General features: G+C 40.8%; 1 protein-coding gene across 1 annotated transcript in view; it reads left to right on the top strand.

The window, feature by feature from the left end:
- Positions 1–25,721, top strand: part of adamtsl3 (ADAMTS-like 3) — an 85,542-nt gene extending 59,821 nt beyond the window's left edge. Inside the window, exons 5-15 of the mRNA XM_061246114.1 lie at positions 2,795–2,840; positions 4,257–4,493; positions 8,788–8,914; positions 16,093–16,167; positions 19,210–19,367; positions 20,828–20,939; positions 21,031–21,169; positions 21,269–21,319; positions 23,488–23,692; positions 24,143–24,290; positions 25,633–25,721. Coding sequence (XP_061102098.1) covers positions 2,795–2,840; positions 4,257–4,493; positions 8,788–8,914; positions 16,093–16,167; positions 19,210–19,367; positions 20,828–20,939; positions 21,031–21,169; positions 21,269–21,319; positions 23,488–23,692; positions 24,143–24,290; positions 25,633–25,721 — 1,387 coding nt within the window. The remainder of the gene's footprint in view (positions 1–2,794; positions 2,841–4,256; positions 4,494–8,787; positions 8,915–16,092; positions 16,168–19,209; positions 19,368–20,827; positions 20,940–21,030; positions 21,170–21,268; positions 21,320–23,487; positions 23,693–24,142; positions 24,291–25,632) is intronic.
- Positions 25,722–26,961: the final 1,240 nt, after the last annotated feature.

The following is a 26,961-nucleotide window of genomic DNA, read 5'->3' as shown; positions in this document are numbered from 1 at the left end:
TATTTTTTAATAAAAATACAACTGACAATTATCTAGTGGTTTTGTGAAAAGTGTATAAATGTATTAATGTTCTTGCTTACTATATATTACTATATACTAAATATAAATGTTAATATTTTTATTTTCAATATTTAAATATTTTATTTTGCTGAGACATTTTCTTTAATGGGCTAGGAGTACATTAGAAGAAGCAGAAAAATAGGCCTGAAAGTTCTTACACTTACACTTCTCACTTTAGAGTGATAAAACTACCAAAGCAATAATAATTTAGAGAAAATAAAATAATTGAACCGTAGTACGTAATACAATGCACCATTAAATACTGTTTCTGAAATACTGTGCTTTTTTTTCTAGCTCTTCTAGTTGTGCATATACACACGGTATATAAATGAGAGTCATTTATCATAAACTTGCAATGATTTGTGGATAATTAATTCAGTATAAACACATAAATCAATACAGTTGTAAAGGAAAGATCTTTTTTTTGTTGTTGTTCGTTTTGTTTTATTAGTCTGTTCTTGGTCATTGATTAATTTGTCCAGTCATCAAGCGTGATTATCACTCTTGACCAATGAGAGTGTTGAGTATGCATGGCCGATCATTGATTGTTGGCCCTGCCTTTAAATGTGAATTCGTGGAGGATGGCAGAGACACACTGAGTTTGCCTCTGAATGTACTCAGCTGATAGAAGCCAGATCTGCCCAGCAAGACAGATTGAGAGTGTCAGGAGGACAACATGGCTTATTCACATCCCGCTGCACCTGTTCGAGTGTAGTGGGGCAGAAGGCTGCAGGTGTCCGGATTTAGGCTCGACCGGAGCCATCTGCAAATCTTAGAGGACTTGAGAGAGAAGAATGAGAGCCTAAGACCGTAAGAATCTGCCTAAATCTCATTTCTGCTGCGCTTCGTCTGACACAAGCTTTCTAGTCACAACAGGAGATAGGATTGGGAATGTGTCTCCTTCCAGAGTTGATCTTGGAACGTGATACACAGTGCCCACGGTCCCACCTTTTTTTGCTTTTAGTCCTAAGCCCCTTTGGTTCCTGTGAGCTTTGCTTTTTCCTACAACACAAACATCATTTGAATTATGCTTTTCTTCGCCTCAAGCCTCTCTCCAGGAAGAGAACCACATTTAATTTCTTCTAAAAAGCATATCTGTGATCGCATGCCTGTTTTTGACCACTAAGTGATGCTCTCAACAAAGGGCCTTAATGACTTCTTTGTCTTCAAAACAACCTTCAGTGGTGTGCGTAGTAATTCATGGTGTGTGTGCAAGCAGAGGTTGATCTTTGTGTGGATAAATCATTTACACATTTCCATGGGAAGGGCTATTAATTGCTTCATTAATAACAAGGCATTCCTGTTTTGTCTCAGTTTGTTGGTTTGGTTTCTAGCTGGCTGAATGAGATCAGCATAGCCTCCAGCTTCCTGGTCTGGCTGCTGGGAGACTGAATGACCTGCTACTGTTTCACATAAATGTTCTGTTTTTCAGAAGGGATGATGGGCGTATATATGTGTTTGTGGCTTTGTACTTTCATTATATTGTTCAGCACTAATGTCAATGTCGCAGACTGTACGGTGTACTCATTTTATAACAAAATATGCTTATTCAGCTGGGAGACGTGGATGTTCTACTTTGGTCAATTTGTCAGTAATCACAGAGGTCATTAGACACAACCTGTGAACGGACGACTTTTCTTCTCTCTTGCTAGTTTAAGCTCAGTAGGGGGGATGGAGCCTGTTCCGGGGCTGATTATGCTGAAGGCTGGGCAGATCAGGCTGACTGCAGCTCTGGCAGGTGAAACAGAGCTGCTCTTAATTCAAGAAGAAATGACTGTCAAGGTTCATTTCATTCTCATCACTGTCTCTGTAGTGGGGAATATAAAATGCAGACTGTTCCTGTGGTCTGCAATCAAAGTCAGAAAGACGCATTATGTTTTGGGGTTGTCCTTCCGTCCTCCTTACTCTGGACACACCACCATTTTGTTCCTCCCTCCTGATCTGGCTGATTACAGTAAGCATGGGCCTTAATGAAACATGATATAGATGCTGTTCTCTCTGTTTCACAGAACCTTCTCAATTTTCAGGTCAAGGGTGAAGTCTACTGAGCTCATCTCATCTCTAATTCATGGTTTTGGATTAAATTTATTCAAAAGGTTTTCCTTGAAACCCAGTCCCAGATCTAGGTCACATAGGTTCCTGGTATGTCTCCACAGAATTACCTCCATAGAATTACCTTAATCCTCAAATTCAAATATCAAGGTTATAGAGGCAATTCATACTTTTTAACAGTTATATTATTTTTCATTTAAAATACTGACTTTACGCATTAGATTTCAGTATGAGTTCCACCACTTAAGTGCTTATAATGACATAATTTTGCTCCTCCACTGAGTTTCTGTACTATACCAAAGAGTCTATGTAAATCTTTGTTTCTACTTACTGGTAAAGGACTGGCTGATATACAGTAAATTATTTTGATTGCAGGGGATTATGCTGAACTCATCATCATTTTTCTGGATGCCTAACTTTGCCTTAAAAATACATTTAAGCGCTTGTGTTTCTTCACAGTGGTTAGGTCAGTTAATTTTAGTGATTGTTGATCTCAAAACATTGATGGAACTTATTGTGTGCTGATTGTTTTTTTATGTAATTGTCCTTTGTACTGCAATCTCTGCTACATTACCCATTACAATAAGCTACAAATAATGAGCCAATTAGTACTGCTTCATTAGCAGGCTGGCACAGTAAACTATAATCCTGCTTCTGTGTTTGTGTTTGCTTTTTCCTACAGAAACTGTGAGGGTAGAAACATCCGCTACAGAACATGCAGTAACCGGGTAAGTCAGTCAATGAGCTGAGAATGCACTTTTTATTTTTAGCCAAAGAGATCTGTCAGGCTGTGGACAGAGTGACATTAGTAATGCAAATGTACAGTAGTCCCCACCATAGTTCTTAGGAATATAAACCTAAAGACCTATTCCTAATTCTTAGAATAGTTGTCCACATAGTCGAGGCATCCAGAGGGCAGTGACACAGCATGCAGGCGGCATTCAAACCATGAAGATTTCCCATGGTGCACGGCTCCCCCACAGCTCCACCTGTACGTGATCCATCAGTAATGCTGCTGTCCTTGTAGTTCTGAGATTAATCATACGGTTAATCTACTTATTTGTCTTCCACATGAACAGAGGATAGGTTAAGGCAAATACACCAGAGTGTATATCACCGATGTCTCGTTGCAGCATGGACTGTCAGCTGCATTTCATGTAGTAAAGAGGGCCACACTTTTCATTTTAATAAAAGGGACAAGTGTTTTTGTACTATTGAAGTGCTTTCAACTGGATTTATTGTGGACTAACATGATTTAAATCAAGGCCAGTGGGAAGTGTTCCCAGCATAATATTTACAGCCTCTCCGTCAAGAGGATGAACGAAAGGCAAAGCGTATAAGAGCCATTACAAGGTGAATGTCTGGGCTCGTAATTACCACAGATGAGGCTCTGTGTTTGTGTTCGGCCCATTTTGCCATACGCTGTTTTGTTTTTCTCTGGCGCAAAGACGAAAGCGTGTCACCGCGCCATTAGCTTGGACCATGAAATTGTCTCAATCAAGGAGACAGAGTCTTTCCCCCTTTCTCACGAATGAGCTGCCGTTTGAAGTCTGTTCTCTTGGGAGAGTGAGCTTAGAGTCGGTCTCCAAACAGGAAGCGGGGCGAGGCACCCATGTCGTTTGCCAGGAACAAAGCGAGCAGGCGTTGTGACGGGGCGCACACAGGTCTCTCGTCCCCCCGTCGAAAGCCGACGGAGGGGTCTGGACGGCTTGGTCAGGAATCCGCAGGATTGATGGTGGCAATTTACAATGCACATACAGTCTTCCCTCTGGAATTTGATTTAAGTAAATAACCTGGATTTCTTGCCTAGATCAATGACTTGGTTTTTCTTAAAACCGCAAAGAGTTATAAAGCAAATAAAGACCATTTCTTTTGATAAACTTTATTCTGTTCCACCAGGCTTTGGGATGACACTCCTTCAGCATAAAGCCCAGTGGAACAGCACATTTTTTCTGTTTGCTTTTGCGAACAAGGAATGTTGAGATGGAAACATTCCTTCCTTTTATTTATAAGAAAAGACAAAAATGTAAATCACATTCACCAGTCTCTCCACAGCCTTCGCCGTAGATATATCGCCTATAGATTTATTATGCTCTGTGCAGTGCTGTGGTGCATGTCTGTGAAACGTGCGGTCTTCCCCTCAGGACTGCCCGGTGGAGGCCGGTGACTTTCGAGCCCAGCAGTGCTCGGCTCACAACGATGTGAAGTACCAGGGGCACACCTACGAGTGGATCCCCGTCACCAACGACCCCACTGCCCCCTGCGCACTCAAGTGCCAGGCCCGGGGCAAACGGCTGGTGGTGGAGCTGGCACCCAAAGTGCTGGATGGCACTCGCTGCAAGACCGACTCCCTGGACATGTGCATTAGCGGTATCTGTCAGGTAATCTGCTACATGAACTGTCCTGTTTCTCACATGCCTGCTGGAACTGTGTGAGTCAGCATGCTTCTACTGCACTGAGAAAGGCCGACGCCTTAGTCGCGCACCGCCGCGGTGGACATAATTCTTCATTCATAAGTAATTCAGTCACTTGAACATCACGTTATATTGCTTTATATCGCTTGAGGCTTTTTGTTTTCCCTTATATTGGCTGCATTTCCCTGCATTGTAATTCTGTGGCAACCTCATGGTAAATGCTGTAAGGTATAAAATAAAAAAATGATTAACTAGACGTATTATCAGCGGGGCCCACCATGTATCAGTGGTGGCCTTGTGGAAATGCAGATGAGGATCTGGACTTCCACTGAGTTTGGGAAACTTGGGTGAGAGCTGGTGGGGTTTTTAGGAAAGGTGCTTGACCTGAGTAGCTTTAAAAATATAGCTAAGCTACAACTGGATGATATATAAAATGTAAGCTATACAAGTCATCCTGAGTAATGGCATCTGCTGTTATAAAACTGTGTTATTCTGCTTTTGTAGTGTGTGGAAGTTTGTTTGTCTTCCACATAAAGACACTAAACTTTAAGTCCCCAAAGTATCAACTAATGTCACACAATCAATCTTCATTACAACTGGAGCACACTGTTGAATTCTTTAATAGCGTGGGGACCCCACAGCCCTTGTCACAGTTCTTCATGTGGTTAGTGGTGGAATCTCTGCCCACACTGAAGAAACAGCGCTGTTAAACCACAAGTCCTAATGAAATAACAAAATGAAACGTGCAAATTCCTCAGGGCAAATTTGAATATTAATAGGTTTGCTTTCACACTAAAACCACAATGTCCTTTGTCTTTAGCTCTCAGTGATGCATGGAAGAGAGTGTGACTTTAATTTCATTTCTTGAACATAACTGCGAGTTTGAAGGTCAGAGAAAAGGCAAAATCATGCATGCTTTTATGCTGTAAATGTGCCACACAGTGTTGAGAACATATTACATTGCAGTTACATTGGAACTTCAGAATGTGTGTTGGAACTGAGGACGAACATTTTTGTGCCTTTTGTCGGCTGAACAGGAAACAGAACCTTTGGAATTTCTGTTTAAGTTGTTGAATAATGTTTCACCTTGTCATCTGCATATTCGTGCTACTGTTTGCAAAACAAAAGAACAGTGAGCTTCTCTACAACCACCAGTGGTGTCAGTGGCAGTGCTCTACTGGTTGGCAGTTTTCTTTGGATGTCTTGCCCGGGCACTGGGTTAGCATGGACAGCTGGGACTGGAGCTGAGTTGTGGGAGTCCACAAAGCTGTGGGAGACAGGTATTTATGGGAGGCAGGCCCATGTAGTGTGTGTGGAGCTGGCCCAGCAGTGTCTGCTGCAGTGGAGTGCATACCAGCGGTGGGTAGAGAGGCTTGCTGTGGGGAAGGCTGCTGCAGATATCCTTCACTTCAACTGCTCTCTGAAGGAAAGATTATCGGTGCTTTATTTCCAATACATTTCCAAGAAACTATGATAATTACTTGAGGAACATTTATTTTTGAATGACTACAGTTACGTATATGCAAGTACAGTGATAGTCATTTCACTATTAAAGCTCCATTGTATCTTCTAAACCTTTGCAGTGAGTAAATGGATTTTTGCGTTTTATTTTCAAGGTTTCTTAACTGCTCCACTTATTCTTGACTATGATGTTCAAATGTTAATTTCAAGGTTATTTCATGTTTTCTTTAGGGGGTTGACCTGGTGTCTCAAATGCACAATGTATGCTCATCACAGGGCAACTATTCAATTATAAGTACTGGAAGTGTTAAACCCTTTTTGTGTAATGAATCACATTGACCTCTGTCCTACACATTAATGGAAATTGCCCTAAATGATGCCACGCTGTTTGTGTGCCCCTGTTTAATTTGTTAGTGGTTAGTGCATTGTTTGTGTTCACAGACCAGCTTTCCCATGGCGTGAAAAGCAGAAATTGCATTGTAGATGTCTGTGAAACTTGGCTGCATTCCCCTTTGTGTGAGGCACATTCTTGGAAAAAAATGACCGATGAACTGATTGCGGTCTAAATGGTGGCATGGGCCGTGTGATGTTTGGTACAATGTGATGTTAGGATTCTGCCGCCTTATTTCACAAGGTTATTTTTTCATTTGTAATCCCCGAGGTCTGCTTTTTCCTTCTCCTCAGATGAAATGTTACATGTGGATAAAAAGAAAGATGATGGATGCTGTCTCTTTCTGTTTATGAAAGGGAGACAGTATATCATTTGGCACTTTATTCACGAACAATGTATACGGAGTTGAATCTCTAGAATGGCCTGCAAGCAAACATCGGTTCAGTTTGTCCTGTGAGGAACAGGCAGAGGAAAATGTGAGATTCCCTTCCTGATACTGATATCAAACAAAATACTGCAATGTGTTTGGAGGAGAGAGAAACAGTGTTCTGCCTGGGGGAGGGATGGGGGTCACAATAATGAGGTGAAAAGAGCGCATAAGCACCCTGTGATTCTTCATGATGAAGTCCAGGTTCAGCAGTGCTCTCGCTAGCATGAATGCACTTTCAGATGAGTGGCATTTGAAGCTGAACAGAGTACAGGGTAATTAAGGTCTCCATTAAAATCACATTCCCCCCTCCACCCAGGGTTACTTCAAACGCTTTTTTGGTACCGTTACAAATCTCTGATCTGACATACAGATCATATTTTGTGTTTAATTTATTCTTAAAGCATACTGTAATGATCCAAATGCTTAATCATTATTTTGATTCTTCACAAGGCTCAGAGTGCACATGTCACAAATTATATGCAAGTATGCTAATTGAAGCATAACAAATATATACTTACAATTCAGACCAAAGTTATTATTTAATCAGACTGAATAATACATTAATGACAGGTGCATAATTTACACTGATATTAATTAATCAATGTTGTTCATAATGATGAGTTTCAGTTTATTGTATGCAATCTGGAATGATGATAGCAATCCTTAGGAAAAAGCGTATAAACCTTTTATATCTTGTTACATCAATGAGAATGGAAAGCACCTACTGTTATTTTACCAAAAGGCCTGTAAAATAACTGCTGAAAACTTTCCTTCACAGTGAACTGTTAACTGTTAAGTAAACTCTTACCAAGTACAGTACATGTGGTCTCCATTGAACTCATATGTACTCTGTTAGAGTTTAATTAAAACTGGACATTTAAATGTGTTCTCTTGTTGTACAGCAAAACAACATGTTTATGATGATGTCGCTGGAATCAAGCAAATGAAATTATACAAAATAGATGAGATGGCAGAACATAGTGGTTGTATTGATTCAAAAGGACCAGTAAAGTTGTAGATCTGTGTGGCAGTTCATTTACTTTTTCCCTCCTCCCTTTGGTCTTTCTGATTTACGTGGAGATTTTCTAGTCCATTAGTTTCATAGTTGGGTAATTGAGAACAGCTTAGGTACAGAGAGGTTTATTTCTTTGTTTTTATTCACTGTCAATTGAACAAATAAACTATGTTTTAAATGGCATTCAGAGAAAACTGGACTAGTACTGGACTGTCTAAGGTTGTATTCATGTTTGTATCTGCCATTGACATAATACATGCTCAATTAAATAATTGAGACACTTAAAGCATTTCAAACCATTTCAGTTTCAACCACAGCTCCATTACCAGTGCTCTGTATGTCTCCACACTGCTGCTCATCCTGGCTTTCTCCTTAAAGTGCTGCTATACGGCTCCTCCATCAAGCTCCTGCAGATCTCCTGGGGTCATTGACAGAATGGTCCCACAATGGCTTCAACTAGTCTTCTCCTTGACAGACTATATTGCTCTATTTAGAAAGTTCCGCATTGGTATCTGTCAAGGTAAAGTGGCATGAGAAGGGGAATATTATGTCACCATTAAGAACCAGAAACTTGGAGATATTTGAAAGCTTGTCTGCAGTGTGTGTGGGTTTCTCCCTTCAGCGATGTAAGGCAGGTACCAGAAAGCACAGGTAATCAGATCCAAATGTTCATCTCCATTAGAATGGAGTATTCTTGGCGGTGGAAGGGGCCGCTGGCGCGGGTCTGAGTAAGGTGTGCCGGAAAGGCCTCGCACTGGCACCACCTTTGATGGATGACGGTGGAAATGGAGAATCTGGCTACAAACGGCCGCTAATGTAAATGAAAAAATTAAGGAAAGCAATGAAAGAAGGTTACATTATAAGGGGAATGGGGAGTGTGCAGGGAGGAATAGTATGAAAATAAGCAGAGGTTGTGTACTGCTTACGGTTCCCTTCCTCCTGATGGTTCTGTTGCTGTTGGCAGGAGGTGGGCTGTGATCGGCAACTCGGGAGCCACGCCAAGGAGGACAACTGTGGCGTCTGTGCGGGGGACGGCTCCACTTGTCGGCTGGTGCGGGGACAGACCCTGTCACACGTCTCTCCTGAAGAATGTAGGTACACAGAGCATGCAAGCGCTGTGAAAATATACTCGCTCTCTAGACAAATATCCCTCGTTTTGGCACCTGCTTCGCCAGCTCGGTTTTCAGTTATCGCTGGCCACTTGGCCTGGTTCATGGCTGGGCATTATTTTCGTTAAGGCCCATATCGTTTATTTATGAACATTGTGCTATTTGTTTTCCATCTGGCCCTCTAAGTTGTCAGGCTGAGCTAACCGATGAAGATTTATAAAAGGAGCACTTGTTTTTTCTTGTGGTTTTCATAATAACATTTTATGTGAAGTAAAGAATTCATGGCTGCCTGTTGGCTGCTATCCTTGTAATATCCTTGTAATCTTTGTTTTATTTAAAAAATATAATAAAAATATTTCTTCTTAAATTGGAGTTGGTTAAACAGGCTAAATGCATAGCATATGGCTGAAATTGGATACATTCATTTAAAAGTGAACGCCTTTTCCAGTTTCATAAGTTAACAGTCAAAGTTTGGATGCGATTTTAGAATGTTTCTAAATATTTCTAAAAATGATGAATGTCTGGCATACAGTATTTATTTTGATCAAACAAACTGTTTGCAGTTGATTTCATATCTTTGTAATGGACCTCATTAAAACTCCTATGAACATTTCAAAATTGTAGTCGATATGAAGTTATGCTAAATTCATTCGAAATGGCTCTGACGTTCAGGTGTAGAGAGTATGCTGCAGAACTTTTCTATTAAACATCCAGTTATAGTAGCCTTTTTATATGCTTTGATTATTTTCATCTTGAGGTACTTTCTGGCTGTGTTAAAAGCTGACTCAACAAATGTCTCACAAAATAGGGAGAGCCAATAGTATCAAACTCAATACACATTTTGAAATTTAGAAAAATACTGATATACAGTATGTACATTCGATTGTACATGGATGTACATGGATTTGATGATGCTGTAGGAGAACACTGGAAGTGCAAAAATGAAGAAGCATGGAGTGCAAAAATGAATAAAAATAGGGGTGGTAGTTATACATTCATAATAAAGAAATACATTTTTTTGCAACAAAAGTTTCTCTTAGAAATTGTAATAATATCAAAGAACATTATGCTCCTATTTTTTCATATAATACAGCTCATTACCTGTTTTGTTCATTTTACACTGCTTTATCGTTCTCAAGGGTGGTACTAGGGAGGGAAGTTAGCTTTTTATGAAAAATCACTTTGTACTTTTGGAGGGACTGCTGATAAAATATGGAGATGGGTCATTACCATGATTTCAGAATAAAATTTTTACAAGTTGACAGTATCCTCAAAAGGTTCCAGTCGGAGGGTAAAATATATGGCACTTAGTCTAACTAGCTCCTGCAGATTCTTTCTCTGAGCCTGATTTAACAAGCTAGTCTGTCAAATTATTACCTATGAGACTGGAAATATTTTTCTGGCAGCACTCCAATTACAGATGTACAGTTGTACTTGTACAGTGTTGTATTATTATTAATGATATTACGGTTGTTTATTGTAATTGGTATTTAATGATACCTAAACTTATATGGAATTGGGGGTTTGGTGCGATTAACTGCCCAGCTGGCAAATTATGTTGCTTGTTAGTCCAAGAAAGTAAATGTATTTTATGTATATAGTACATAATACTGTGAATGTTTGATAATCCATTCTAAAAATAATAGAAAACATTCTGTGTGTATTTATGCTTTTCTTTACATAAAGGTACATTTTTGCTGATGCATGTATATGCAATAATGCAGAATATATATTATTCATAAATATTATTTCCACCAAATAAATATCATATTGCCAAAAAAAAAAAAAAAAATTGTGTACTGATCACAAAGATTTACAGCTAGTTGTAAATAATAAATCATAAACATCAAACCCTGTGCACAGGTCAGAGCTCTTTGATAGCACATTCAGCTTTATGGTGAAGAATTCTCTCTTCCCTACTTAATATCTCCTTATGCTGCACCTAATCCATATCATCCATATCATAATCACTGAATAGTATAGTGTGAAAACAGATGTACTTTTGGGTATCGTTTTTGTGTTCATTAGCATGAATTGGATGTTATCATGGAAAGGAAAGTGTTAAATCACAGAAATTTATCAGCACAAGATCAGCTCTGAAAATACCGTTTTTTGTTGTTGTTTATACTAGAAAGTAATTTATGTTATTGTCCACAGAGTATTAATAGTTTTGGAGAAATTAAGTGGTTCAGAATCAGTCAAACATTCTAGATATTGAAGCTAAATATTCCCTACAATTTTTTAGGAAAGTTATAGAATAGTTTTTGGTGATTGAAGAAGCATTAATGTGATAGCTATCTAAAATGATTACAACTGGTTTCCAAACTTTGCAATGTACTGAAGCCACTGTCCTGTAACAGTGAGCACAAGGGTACCTTTGTACTGTACCATGCTGCAAATGCTGATGTGCTGAAATGTTTCGCAGTGGAAAGAGAATTTTATATTGTTTCTGGAGAGCTTCAGTCTGCAGCATCACTGAGTATGATGGCTGCCAGTTGTACTTAAGTCATTTTCCTCAAAAATTCCAGCGGAACAAAATAGTTAAAGTGGTCGGATAAAGAAATAGTGGAGCGTTTGTTTCAGTGACAGACTTTTTTTTTCCTTTTAAGAGCCTTTTTAAACAAATTTTGGGGTAACTTAATCCAAGCACGCTATACACTTTCTAATAAAGGGTGTCTACCTAATAATTCACCATGGGCAGTGACGACATGTAGGCTTCCTTTAAGTTCCATACCAGGGCTGGCATAGTTTGTCTTAATATAACTAGCAATATGATATTTTGGTCTATCCAGGCTGTTATTCTTTGGAAGACAGTCCGGGCTCAGGATTGCCTTGTCTCCTTGTTATTAATATGCTGTTAAACTCATAATGAGAAACTGGCGGTGATGGCTTTGCGGTTCATTCCTTAGCATTTCAGCGGCACTTTCAGAATTGAATGCAGAGATTGTATATGGCTGGGCTAATTGCAGTTGTTTTAATGACACACTCTTTCATTTTTCACCCTGAGGAAGCATATATTTTAAGTTGCTATGACATTTCAGTTTACTTTACTATTTCTAAAGCAACATTTAATTCCACTGCAGTTGTCATTTTGCAATCATAGGCCATACTCAACCTCCTCATTGATATTTTGAAGATCACATTTGAGTGCGTGCGATGTTTTTAGGCCACTGAAGGACAACTTTTTAAATGGTATTAGACATATTTTATTATGCTCATGTATTCCAGTACTTGTTTCCAAAATGATTATTTTAGGGGCACCAAAGGCTTTGGCAGTTTTCCTTCTGTGTAATTGGCAGCAGCATTGCCCACTTACAGAGGGGGGAAATTGGTTTTAAAACGGCTGAAAATGACAGTCAAACATTTTTTAAACCACACGCCTTGCATGAGTTAATGTGCCTTAATCACGGAAGGTGACCAAGACCTGAAATCATTCTTATACGTGAAACATATTTTGTATAACATGAAACAGTTATAAAGTTATACATAATGAAAAAGCACTTTTGTACTAAAATGCATACGTATGTGTCTGGGGGATGTCTGAATGTAGTGAATGGTATGTCAGAGCTATGGCCTGTCTGTAAGCTGTAAGGGTAGGTGAGTTTAACACATACCACAGTTAGCCCTTTGGGTCCTCAAGCCTGCTTCTGGATTCAATTAAAGCATTTCTTTCATTTCTTTTTGCAAATGTTAATGTACTATTGTTGTCAAGTAATAATGCATCAGTACAAAAACCATATGCATCTATACAAGCATTTGTACCCAACATACAGTACAAAACACTGCAAATGTATTTTTATTCAGCAAAGTATAAGTTCTTCATACCAGGCCAAAATAATACATTAATTTCAACATATACTTTATATGCGCAATATAACAAAATGTTTGCTAAATGAAAACAAAACAGCAAATAGCAGAGCATTTAACGTTGTCTTGCCTCAGCATTTTTGGATGGCCCTAAGGATCATCTAAGGACTCCTTTGTGTGTTATGAAAATTCACTCCATATACATTTCTTCAAAGCTTACTGCATACCAGTTGCTGGTGAGAGGAGGGGAGGAGAAATAGTGTTTTCTATTTCCTCTCATGTCCCCCTCCTGAGAGACTAACAGTGTCCAACTGAATATTATCTGCTATACTTCATCCCAATTTCATCTCAAGACACTACATTCCACATTTTCCAGCATGTTAAAGTGCTAACCGGATCTACATTTCCAATGAGGAATAAGACAATACAAGACTGTTTCGCTGATTTGTGTCATATTTCAAGACTAAATCACAACATATGACAGATCTGAAATGTTGTGGCAAGGAAGGTGGAAATGGAATCAATAAATATCTGCCAGGAATCCATTGCCAATTTATTATTCTCCCTAAAACAGTATCATTGCCTCTTGGGTAAGAGTCCTGAAGGTCTTTACAAGGCTACAGTTGGCTGCTGAAATCTTGCATCAGCCGCAGATCGTTGCAGTATAATTGTTCGGTAATATAAAACTGGACGAGCCGCCCATGTTTCTGTTATAGTAGCAGACAAAACAAGGGCATGCAGGCTGTGGCCAGAGAGGTTTTTTGAGAAGTTCAGCACAAAGAAAGCACAGAGTACATCGCTGCGGTAAGACCAAGATAAATTGCTGTGAAATGGAACGCAGTCGGCCTGATTCATTGTGAGCTGTCTTTGTGGAGCAGTGCTGATGAAAACCTCTATGGTCGCCATCCGTTTGGCCTCTGTTTGCCTGTGAGACTGTAAGAGTCATCAGTGTGACAGACAATGTGGAACAATTGTAACGTTTTAGCTGCATTACTAGGCCCGTTCGTCCTCCACTGGCATGCACTGAAAATAGCTGACCTGGTTCTGTAATGTCTGACCTCGTCATTATACACAGTCTCTCTGGAAGGCAAATTAGTTAGTTATTGCCGAACTTACAGTCCATCCACCAGATCTCTTCAATGGAGCTTATGTTTCCTGCCTGACTCTGAAATGCCTTGGCTGGGGAGTGTCACGTTACAATTAATGTACTCCTATTTTCAGACTTAAATTAAAGTAATTACCAATTGTGATGCATTTGGTTACTGAATGTATAGAAGACTTTTTGTTAAAAAAGTAACGTTTAATTGTATAAAATGGGTATCCCAGCATTCTAGCCTGTCCCAGCTTGCCAACTGAGCTGTAACTCCAAGGAAGGGTGAAGTTACAATTTTTTCTTTTTTGTGAGAATGGTCAAAAGCTTGGGAGTACACAGACAGGGGTAGATATGACACAGCATTTGCGAGCAGACTGGAGCCCTGACCCATGGCTCCATCAGACATTCCTGAGATAGAGCTTGTCCCGCCGGCGCAGAGTGATTAATGTGCGTCGTTAAAAATGCAGCGTCATTACACGCCGTTTATAGCCCCTCTACAGAGCGGTCGCCAGGTCTGAGTACCCTAATCTCCGCCTCAGATCTGATACCCCACTGCCGCGCGGCATGCGCGAACACTCCGCAGCCTGAGCGCCGTTCCCTTATCGGCCCCGAGAGGGGAGGAGGCTCCATGCTTTAAACAAGGTCAGACACAAAGAGAGAGGGAGCATTAAAAGGTGCTCCTGGGGTTCAGAAAGGAGCTGTTAAAGAGAGTGTTCAGAGGTGCTCCTCGGGTTCTGGAAGGAGCTGTTAAAGAGAGTGTTCAGAGGTGCTCCTGGAGTTCTGGAAGGAGCTGTAATCGGAGTGTTCAGAGGTGCTCCTGGGGTTCTGGAAGGAGCTGTTAAAGAGAGTGTTCAGAGGTGCTCCTGGAGTTCTGGAAGGAGCTGTAATCGGAGTGTTCAGAGGTGCTCCTCAGGTTCTGGAAGGAGCTGTTAATGGGAGTGTTCAGAGGTGCTCCTGGAGTTCTGGAAGGAGCTGTAATGGGATTGTTCAGAGGTGCTCCTGGAGTTCTGGAAGGAGCTGTAATGGGAGCGTTCAGAGGTGCTCCTCAGGCTATGGAAGCAGCTGTAATGGGAGCGTTCAGAGGTGCTTATTCATTAGAGATTAGATTTTATCGCTCCCTGCTCACTCCTCAAGCTTCTTCCTCACGTTACAGGCGGTGCATGTAAGCAGCAGTGATGTTCTATGAAACCGTCTGTAACCAGATACATTTAGACCCCTCGTCCCCCTCCGGGTATATGATGCATGACCTCACTTGTTCCTCGACGGGAGTAGGAGGCTACCCAGGACGAATTAGGGCAGCTGTGCTTTTTGTTTTTTATTTTATTTCTTCCTGATTCATGAGCACAGTTAATCCTCTCCAATATGCACTTGCAGAATGTTCTAAGCCCTTACAAATGCAGGATATTCTTGACAAAACACTGGAACATTTCATTAACCAAAGATTCAGGCCCTTCACAAAATATATCGTTTTCATGAAAATTAAGGTTTAATCTGTGACTAATTAGTCCTCCCTCATGGCCATGATCATATACCATTCAGTAATAAGATCAAATTCAACAGATTAGAATTTCATATACTATATCCTCACATTCTATGATATGATTGACTTGATATTTGGGAAATTAATTTATTCATTCTGCCCTTCAAAAATACTAGAAATTATTTTCATTTTCATTTTTCTTAGCATTAATTTTCTCCTTGTTAAACAATTTTAACTATGGTCGTTGTCACTGTTGGCTTTGGTTCATATGTAAATCCCTTCTTTTCAACATTCACAAAACAGCAACTGTACTACTATTTAGCTCTGTTAATGTGCAGAATATTCTAGTCATTGACAGTATTCTTGTCAGTCTATAAATCAAGGTTGAAGCTTCAGTGTAAAACAGCTTTGGGAATTATGTTCCCACAATCCCTCACTGTCACTACCTCCTGATTTATTTAGACTTTATTATGCCAACATGCGCTGTGATGGAAATGAGGACCACAAAAAATACTGCCCGGGTTTATTTTTGAGCGCGTGGCTCCACATATATTAAATCAGCCAAGAGAAGCTCTTGGTAATCTAAGATGAATGCTATTTGTTTGGAAATTTTGATTATATCAGTTGTTCAGTCAGAGGATACATATCTGTAGCTTTTAAATATTTAAAAATAGCTTTTACTATTTATTAACATGTGCGACTTGCCACACGTGTGAATAACAGTGTATAAAGTCACATGAAAGGTTGTAACAGCCTCCTGTTTTGTGCCCATATCTGCAGCTGTGAAGACTGTGATTGAAGTTCCCCTGGGAAGTCGTAGCATGAGAATCATAGCCAAGGGGCCCGATGCCATCTGTGAGTAAACTCTCTGCTGTACCTCTCGTGCATAAGGTCCTTCACTGGCCTTCAGTGTGGGATGTAACCTGCTGATGCAGCAAACCTTACTCTCATGTAATTATAAGAATAATGGACAATGCACTTCGACAGTTGTTTCTTTTAAACTTTGAAACATCGGTAATGTTTGGAAGAAAAAGAGTGCTACAGGTTTTTAAAGAGTGGTTTTCCTCCAGATGGATCAGAAACAGTAAATAAACCTTGAACAGATCCCGCCAGTGGCCCTTTCTCAGGCTCCCGAGATGAGTTATGTGTCTGTAAGGCTTTATCTGTGCCGTTCTCGCTAGCTGGCTTTCAAACAATTATCAAATTATGTGCTAGAATGGACGTTTACCATTACCGAGTCAGGCTTTGCTTGCTTATTTAATGGCTGTGGTATATTTCTTCAAAATATTGCATTTGGGCTATGTACTGTAAAGTATTTGGTTATTTGGTGGAACTGACAGTGCCATTGGACATTCTGTTTATGTGAGAATTGAACAGGATTCCATTAAGTAGAACTTCATTTGCAGATATCTTTTCCCAGGCAAATGGACTCTTTTCAACATAAATAGGACCAATCCTTGAATGACATTAAAGCCAGCCTACAGCAGCCCCTCCTCCCTCAGTCATTCTTCCTGTAGCCATCTGGCAGCTGTTTGGCCCAATGCTAAGAGGAAGGACCTATCACAGTGCAGCTCAGGCCCCCGAGCTCTGCGAGAATCACTTTTCCCACATCAAAACTCTGAAATATGGTCGCCCTTAAACCTTGTGTTCTGTTTATTTATCAGCACCTGTGAAACTTTCAGCGTGGGTCATACATACCCAAGAATACAGAAATAAATTGTATGCAAAACCACTGCATATATATTATCTTTATCTCTATTCCAAACAATATAAACATTCTCCATGGTAAATTGCTGCCATTAACTCTAGATGTCCGTTGTGAGAATGAAAGTGTCATTAATTTTTTGTGATAAAGATATGAGTTATAAAAATTTGCTAAAATGAAGGCATGGCTGCATAAACTGTTTATCTGTGAAAAATGAAAATAAACAAAGTTTTCATGAAATAGGTAATTTATTGTTTTGAACTGACATTCAAAATTATGTTTAATCTTTATCTTATATTATTCAAAGAAACAATACAGGCAGAAAGATATAAAGCAAATGCAGATTATTAACAACAACTAGAAACGCATAAAACAAGAACCAAATTTACATTCTTTAGTGACTGGTTATGAAAGACATTTCGCAAGGGTGACATTCCTTAAAATGGGGCAATTTTACTCTAGCTGAACACAAGAGTAAATCGCATGTCTTGTGGAACCTTTTCGAGGTTGGAAAGCCTGAAACCTTCAGACTCGGCGGATGTCTCCTTGCTGGTCCCATCCTGCAGTACACGCATGTCTGTGGAGGTGCAGGGGGGCTGTGTTCACAGACTGCAGGCTGAGCTTGCTGGTCCCATCCTGCAGTACACGCATGTCTGTGGAGGGCCAGGGGGGCTGTGTTCACAGACTGCAGGCTGAGTAGGGGCCACAGTGTGGCCTGCAGGAGTCCAGCTCCGTGAGACACAGGCCGGTAATCTGGGGGCTTTGCTGTAGGCCTGCAGCTGCACACAGTGGTCCATTAGAGACTGCTGCTGCCATTTTATTCCCACAGACAGATTAGCACTTAAATTCACCTTCTGCCATTTTCACACGAGCTGGCCGTTGCTTTATCGGTGAGATCCAGGTGTACATGCAATTTTCTTTTGGTCGGAAGCTGCAAAATGGGCTCCGGCTGACCTTAAAATTACATTAACAGATCATTTCAGCTACCAAGAGACTAATAATATGTATACTGTATGGAAAAGCTAACCAAAGTGCAAAGGGGCAAAAAAAACTTTGTAAGATTTAGAAACCCCAGAGCCCATGCCTTTGGTTCATGAACTTAAGTTAAAGTAAATATTTTCCAAAGCTAGTCTGAAAATGTATGATCGTATTTCTTTCATGCAGTCTGTCTTGATCCCTTTTATGTATTACAAATGCGTGATACAGCAATAATTTATCCGTTAATGGTTTCAACTGTACCATAATTAAGCCATTCTGAAAAGACATCGCACACTGCTGTTAATTTTTAAAAGGTCTGGCATTTATTAAAATAATTCATTATGTTTGTCACATGTCACTATCTGTTAGTCTAACCAAATATAATTTTGGGAAGCTTTTAATGCTCACCAAATGATGAATCTTCACATTTCTGTGAGATGGACACACATTGCCAAAAGAAAAAACAAAACATCTTGAGATTGCATCAGCGGACAGCTGAGGATAGGTATCAAATTTCATGGGAAAGCATTCTGTCGAGATGAGGTCTATTGTAATGTCCAATCAAGCAGCCACCACCCTCCCTTCATTATTTTTATGTAGTACCGTCAATGATCCACTGAATTGTCCACTTAAAATAACCCCATTTATTCACATTGGCAACATGTTGCAATGCACTTGGGAACTAGGGGGTTCCGCTAAGGTGAATCACTGCACCTTTGTGACTGTGACTTTTATCTGGTATTGATGTTTACTTTCTGTAGCTCTCCCAGTTCAAGCAGGACATCTGTAGTCTACAGATGTGCTGTGTGGTTATGCATATACCTCATCACAATATATGTTCACTACTTTGGTTGGTTGGTTGGATGGATGTTGATGTTGTGTCAAACGCTGTTAAACACAGGTACATTGGAAGATTCAATGTCTTTTCATCTCCATTTAAAACAATTTGTGTCTATATCCAGTTTCGTTTCAGTGTGGTAAAGCATTTAGATGTTACTTGCATTACTTCACCAGACGTTTTCCTATAAAGTTGAGTCATGAGCAATGCAAGTCACTATGTGTGTGCATAGTTCTGTGCAGTTACTGTAGCATAACCGTAGATTGTGAGGGTTGGGGAGCAGTAGACTCTGTGAATATATTGACTGCTTGAGCAGGAGAGTTGGAGCCTGTGTTGTGTACTTTATCTGGCTGTGTGTGTCCACGCTCTTCTTTAGTTCTGGAGTCACACACTCTTCAGGGGAAGGAAGAGGAGCACAGCTTCAGCTCCCCTGGCCAGTACATCATAGAGAACACCACTGTGGAGTTCCAGAGAGGCTCGGATCGACAGACATTACGGGCCCACGGACCTTTAACGGCAGACTTCATCGTCAAGGCAAGGACTGGAAAAATCATACTCCCTGAATGCCTTTGATAGCCTCCAATAAAATCCAGGCTTATCTGAATATATGTAATAAGCTGTTGCTGCAGTTGCAAAACGAATTAGGTGTGCTTCTCGAGAGGTTACTTAGATTATGTGCTCTTCCAAAAGTTGCAACAGCTTTTGATTCACTCTCCCCAGTGGACTTTGAGGCAGCACTGCCAATAGAATAAATCTTTCAGAAATAATTTTTTTATTCCCTAACTGAAATGATTTATTTCCTTAAAATGGGGTATGCCGTGTGTAATTTATTGCACTGTAGTTCCAAATATCTGCAACTTACAATATCTTCAGTTTTCTTCGTTTTTTTCTGGATCCCTTTAATACATTTTACTTTTTAGATGCATTTCAAAATCTCACAGGTTTTCCACACATTATTGCCAAAATGTCCTTGAAAAATGGATGACCCCCTCCTCCCAATCAAGGCAAACCGAAAATGAAATGTATGCTGATCACATTAAACATATTTAAACTGTTTGTCACACTTACAGTTATTTCAGTCATTTCAAAACCATATTAGTTGTGGTGAACTTCAAAAGCCTAAGGTTTGAAAGATATCTCAGAGTCAGCAGTACTTGCGGGGAGTACTGAGTGAAGCTGTAGCCACTTCGTTAGAACAACACACCGAAACCTGTGAGACCAGCACTGAATCATTTTAATGTATTTGAAAAGTAATTTCAAAGTAATTGCTGTGAAAACATTATTGTTAGGGAGGTTTTCACCTTAAATGGTATACATGTAAAATATAATAGAAAGCACAGACACTACTGTGCTTGAAACAACTTCTGTATTCTACTGGTGTCAGCACAATAATGCATGCTAGAATAAGCTAAGCCATGGCTTCTATTCCTGGCATAGAAACATTCCAGGAATAGAAGCTGAATATAAAAATGATGCATTCTTTGGTCTCAACCTTAACCGCTGGTGCTACCACAGCATTGAACAATGTTCAAGTGACTCACTTCTGTGGCAAATTGAAGTATGAAATGACTGCTCTAATAATCATCATTGTCTAAAGATTCAGTCTTGAGGACATTTCATTGCAAGTAACACTTGAGATGCTGTACATCATGTGGAACAGGTGATGTAATGTTATTTATGGCCTGGATCTGTGCCTAAAGAGAAAATGATCCACTTTAGAATTGTTTAGTTTAGAAAATATGCTGCATTTTATCAGACTTCCTTCCCATTGTTGTGTGAGATGCCAAAATAATGCCTCTGAGTAAACAACTTTAACTAAATTGTGGTCCAATGTTTGATTCCACAAAGACTAATTGCGACCATAAAAGCTTACGATGGTTTTGTTTGGCATTAAAGGCACTCAGAGCAGCCTATTTTGACTTAATGTGGAGTGCACTGGGACTGAGAAGTGTGCTGGGTATTGCAGATGGGATTAACCCTTTGGTTCACTGCAGGTGAAGTATGTCTCTCCCAAGGACACTGTGGTTCAGTTCATGTTCTACCAGCCCATCCGATATCAGTGGAGGGAGACGGACTTCTTCCCCTGCACCGTCACGTGTGGAGGAGGTAATAGCAATCCCTCTTTGTTTGCGATGAGCTCTCCGGGAGCTTTGTTGTGGTGACTCTAAGGGTGGTGAACGTGCCTGTGGGTTGTCAGGTTACCAGCTCAATTCGGCCGAGTGCACGGACATCCGCTTCGACCGCGTTTTGCCGGACCACCACTGCCGCAATTACCCGGAGAACAAGAAGCCAAAGCCCAAGCTGAAAGAGTGCAGCATGGACCCCTGTCCTGAGAGGTGTGCGTCAGGCCTTCCCCTGCTGTCCGGGGTGTGTGCTATTCACACGGGTCCTTTGTTGTGGCTCTAATTGTGATTTGCCCTTTTCTCTCTGTCCAGCGATGGTTTCAAAGAGGTGATGCCGTATGACCACTTCCAGCCCCTTCCACGGTGAGCACCTGTTTCTCTCCGTGCACATTCTCAGACATAAATAAATAAAGGTACAAAAGGGCATAAAAAGGTTTAAATGCTTGGCACCCAATAGGTCCATCAAATCTGACCCGCAGCCATGTAGTAATTACAGCACTTTTTATATGTAGTCCCCCATTTCAATATATTGAGACAAATTAACATAGTGTCAAATGAAATAGTCATGTTTTGTATTTGGTTGCATATCCATTGCATACCATGACTTCCTAATATGTGTGACCTATCAACATCCCCAGAGTCTGGATATCTTATTTTCAGATTGTTCTACAAGCAATACTAAAACTTTGCATTTGAATGGATCTCTATGGGAATTGGGGGGAGGGACTAGATTCAGCTGTAAATGATGCTGATACAGTATAGAACACATTTGCTGGCTAAAGTCATGAAGGGTCCAAGGTCCCCTGAATATGTTTTCCATTGAGTTCAAAAGGAAAATGTATTCTGTGAGTGTATTGAGTTCCATGGCCATAAAGCCACACTGTTCACTCTGATGATAATGGTCACCAATTTCCCTCTTGCTCTGCCTTGTCGTGGGTAGGAAAGCAGATTGAAGAAGCTGAACTTACCTGCATGTAGCCAACCAAGACATAACTGAACATTCATTTTCAAGAGCAACATTTGGCAACAGGTTATTACATGGCAGTTATACACTAAAACGTTTATATGTTTTGAATTTCAGATTTTTATATCATGAGGAAAATACTTGATTTTTTCATTTTAACGAACATAAATGTTTGTAAGTGCATCAAAATGTTTAGGTATGTATAATCTAGTTCCAGTATATACAGTTATACTTCAACGGGCACATTATCTACAGGGAAGTATCTCCAGGCTTTAAAACTCACTCAAAGTAAGTCAGGATGTATTGATTGTAGTTGGTTGCAAATAAAAATCCAGTCTTATATCTTTACACGTTTCTGTACAGATCTGATTTATTTCTCAGATAGGGAGCTGGTTCTTCAAGCTGTAATCATTACCCCTGGTATCAGGGCGTTTTTCCGTCATCCTCTATGGGATAAATACAACCACTACACCATTGATATATGAGTTTGGACATCCTTTGCGAAACATGTTCATCTCTAGCCAAAGGGCCATTATTCATACTGTGCAGGTTTGCAATTGCAGTGCCATACTTTGCTCACAGTGATATACAGGCAGCCTTTGTGTGATCACAAGCAATTTGGATGAGCCTTTAATGCAGGAAGGCATTCAATTTGTTCATATGCACCCTCTGCATTATCTACTGGATTATATTTTATGTGCTGACAAAGGCAATATGTATATTTTTTTGTACTTGTAGTTTTCTCTATTCTGTTTTTGAAGCTACTGCATGCTGATTGTCTATAGTTGCGTCAAAGCTGAGAATGTGTTGAGATGGTGTTTCTGTGAATGGAAAAGCTCAAAGTAAGTTGTCCCTGCTAAAGGTGAACTGTCTGTGATAAGTTATATATTCACTTTTTGTTCTGTATTGGTGGTGAGTTGACTGTTGATGGTGAGTATACTTATCTCTGAGGTCTGTGAAGTGTGTCCATTAGTAATGTGTTTGTGCCAGCGATGATTTTCTAGTATATTTTGGTATTACCAAAATATTCTGGAGACTGGTCTGTGCAGTTTCCAAAGCAGAGGTAACCAACTGTATAGCCACAAGATCTGCCATTTTTTACGTTTTATTCAGTAAAAAAAAAAGCTGTTAAAAGCTGTAAAAATATTTAAAAAAGTACTTAATTAAGCAGTTGGCTAATTGAACTAGCCTTGTGGGTCTAAATTGATTACATTAAAACAAATTCCTACAGCAGTTAGCCAACTCTCCTCCAAATGTGTAATTATTGGTGCAAAAAGGGAGAGCCCCAACACTGTTCAGGCCGGTTAGCTATACTAGGACTATAAGGTGCTCAACAGCCAGGACAATTAAGTAATAAATAAGGACTCCTTACCTGGACAAATTCACAGGGACTAGCCCGAAATAAGAAACACTGGAGCTCAGAGTAGAACACACCGTTTAATGCAACAGGGGGAAAGACTGACGTTTTGATGTCTACGGCGTCTTCCTCAGGGTTTTGAAGATGGATTGTCTGATGAAGCTGTAGAAACTGGTTTGCTCGTGCTGATGGGTGTTCTGTCCTCTCCAGCTGGGAGCACAACCCTTGGACCCTGTGCTCGGTGTCGTGTGGGGGAGGCAGCCAGGAGAGGAGCGTGGTGTGCGTAGAGGAGGACATCCACGGACAGATCTCCCAGGTGGAGGAGTGGAAGTGCATGTACTCCGCCCGGCCCGAGGTGCAGCAGAGCTGCAACACCTTTGAGTGTCCTGAGTGGATGGCCATGGAGTGGTCACAGGTGAGCACACGCCACGCTGCTCTCTGCACCTGCCATCATTATCACACACACTTTTCTCACTTTTAATAGGCCCATAATAAAACCATTATACACTCTCAGAATTAAACATCAAAAAGTGCCTTGTCAGTGGGGGTGCCTAATAGATACATGAAATTGTACCCCTTGCCAGTAATATATAATTGATCTTTACCTTTTTTGCTTGGAAAATGTACTCATTCATACCCAAAGATAACTAATGTCTACTTTCAGGGTACATTAGGGAAATTTGATCCTTGTACCTCCACTTTATTTTTGAGAGTGCATGAATGCAATATTAAAATCGTTGGACATTTGAGTATACGTGACAAACTACAATGCATGAAATATGCTGCTCTGATGTTCTGTGTTGAAAAAATACAAACTACCTGTGGCCGTAGAGTGAGATATTGTAATGGCTTGTTAATTTTGCAGTGCACAGTTACCTGTGGCCGTGGCTTGCGTTACAGAGTGGTTCTGTGCATTGATCACAGAGGGCAGCACACCGGAGGGTGCACTGCAGGGCTGAAGCCTCACATTAAGGAAGACTGCCTGGTGCCCGTTGCATGTCTCAAGCCTCGAGGTATGGGCCTCCCGTGAACCCCCAGTCCGGGGGCTGTAATTCCCCCTGCAGGGTGACGGTGTACCGTGTGTGAAAATGAGGGTGTAATGGCTGACCGTCTCACCTAGAGAATGTCTCTGTTGGAGTGGGGAAAGTGGAGCTCCCTCGGGCATTGGGTTGACAAAGCTGAATGGAGTGATGTCTGCCAGCTTGCCAGGGTGTGATAAAGGCATTGTATAGTCAACTGAGACAAGAGTTTTCCCAGGCCATGGAAGGGGTCTTTTTGGATTAAAAGCTTCCCTGATAATCCGCTGTGAGCTCATGGGCACTTCCTCATCTGTTTCTAATAGTCTCACAGGTTAATACTCACACTGTGTGCTCTGCCTGCTTTCTCCTTGGCCCTCCAGAGGCCAGCTCTTTAAAGAGCTGACTGACAGGCAGTCCAAAGAGTAAGCTGGGCTTCCCAGACGGGGAAGCCTCCAGTCATTCCGCTGTCATCGGCCTGATGGGAGAATGTGTCACTCACACATTGGCAGCTATCACCTTGAAATAATATGCAATACTGAAGTAAAAACAGTGATGTTTAGGAGTTATATGTCATTTTATTCATAAAACTAAGGGTAAAATGAGAAATATTAGTTATTTGACTTTAATTACTTCATGCAGTACTAATCATCTGAGCTTCAGAGGCAGTATGAAAGACTTCCAGGGGTAAAAAAGGTTACCACGGTTATCGAGTAAGTGACTGCCAATGTGCTGCTCTGTGCTAGACGAAAATATCACTTGATCACATGGAGGCTCTAAAAGCTCTACTAACTTATCAACACCCAATAAGATTCATGAGAATAAGATTCATGCTTGGAAATACATCAATATTAAGTTGTTGCCTTGATCGCATTGGCTGTTCTGAGAGCTACTATGAGGTCATTATTAGCTTATTGACAGTTAACAGGATGGATTAGAAAAAGAGCAACAGCAGAGATGGTGGTAACATGCCTGATTGCTCGCATATCCAAGAGATAAAGCACTTTGTGATCGCTTGCTGGGTCTGCCTATGAGTGAACAGTGTTTGATTGATCCTTTCTGTTCCCCTATCTATTTCTTTTGAAACAGGATAGCTAAAGTGAGTGAAGGATTTGGATGAAGCAAGGTGAAATGTTTGGCTTGGTGACCAAAAATAATTATTGCATTTTTGGGGCCTCTATTGTGACAATGTTATATTGATGTTTTCTTGACTATACAAATTAGAAACAGGACAGCAGGCCATACTGTTGGTAATAACAAGAATTCCATAGGGATTCCTGTAGGGAGGGGGCTTTCCTTCCAAGGGCCGAGGTGAATGATGGATTCACTGTTCTTCCAGAAAAGCTTCCTGTGGAAGCAAAGCTGCCCTGGTTAAAACAAGCCCATGAACTGGAGGAGCCCAGAACTGCTTCGGAGGAGCCAACGTGAGTCACTGATCTTTATCTAGAAGGCCCATCCCTGCTAACCCAGTATGAGTGTGAGCTTCACTTTCAGGGAATGTCTGGGGAACTCCTCAAGTGCTCCTCGCCTGCACAAGTGTAGATGTTTTTGTGTTTGCAATGTTGGCACCGCACAGAAGCCCTCGACTACCCTTCTAGTTTCAGTGGGAGTGGTTATACGTAAGATGTCTAATAAAGGGTCTTGCATCCAACCCCCCCAACCCCCCCCCCCCCCCCCCCAAATCAAACTAGAAGGAACACTGGCTTTTGGATGTGAGCGTGATTGGCAGTGGTTACTGCAATGTGCTTGGGTTCATTTTCAAGTCCCAGAGTGTTATTTGAATTATCATTTCAAACTCTAAAATTATATTTTCATTAATAGCAGCCAAGGGAATACATATGCCTGTCTGTTCAAAGCCACAAAACAGTCCTGCCAGAAAAGTCATACATACTTCATCCTCTGTGGTCTACCAACTCAGCTACCATACAACCTCATAAAGTTAAAAGTATGTGGGGTGTGTTTAAATATTCACAGTGGGAAAGGGAAGAACATTGCAGGCCATCCTCTTAAGAGGTGGGAATTGACAGAGGGTTGCTGGGACTTACCGTTACTCTGATAACAAGGTTTATATTACAGATTTATTACTGTCTACACATGGAGTCTGTGCTGTTACTCATGGTGCTACATTTATGAGAATAGAAGGGGTTGTGTCAAAGGTTTGGTTATCTTTGCCATCAGAGAACACCCAATTCCTCTTTGCTGAGGAATTTGCATTGGGATTTCAGCGTAAGTCATTTCTGTTTTTATTCATGCCGAAGGCAGGTCCTCGTGCCTCTCTCGCCCCGGTGCTGATAACACGCTACTCGAGTGCTGTGGAATTAGGCCCCCATCATTCTTCTAGTGTAGTTTACACAGCTTATCCGCAGGCCTCTTGTTTTGCCTTCCTCCGTTTCGCTCACTTCCTCCTCTGATAACAGCGTGATTAAAGTGTAGGCTGGGGCCTGGCCGTGACTCACCGGGGGCGATAAGCAGGCGCTGGACCTCACTCACGACACCGATACGCACCCTCCACGCACTGTCAGCCGCCGTGCAGTTACAGACACCTGTTTCCTCAGCGCTTCTGGACCCTGCCCTTGAGAATCGGCCTGGTCTAGTACAGCACTTGAGACGCAAACCACTTAAAACGTAGAATCTGTTTTTTAGATTGCAATTCTGACATCATGATATC

This window comes from Conger conger, chromosome 6 (assembly GCF_963514075.1).
Source record: "Conger conger chromosome 6, fConCon1.1, whole genome shotgun sequence".
Taxonomy (NCBI): Eukaryota; Metazoa; Chordata; class Actinopteri; order Anguilliformes; family Congridae; genus Conger; species Conger conger.
Note: the sequence above shows the minus strand (reverse complement) of the source record. Positions and strands in the feature narration are given on the sequence as shown.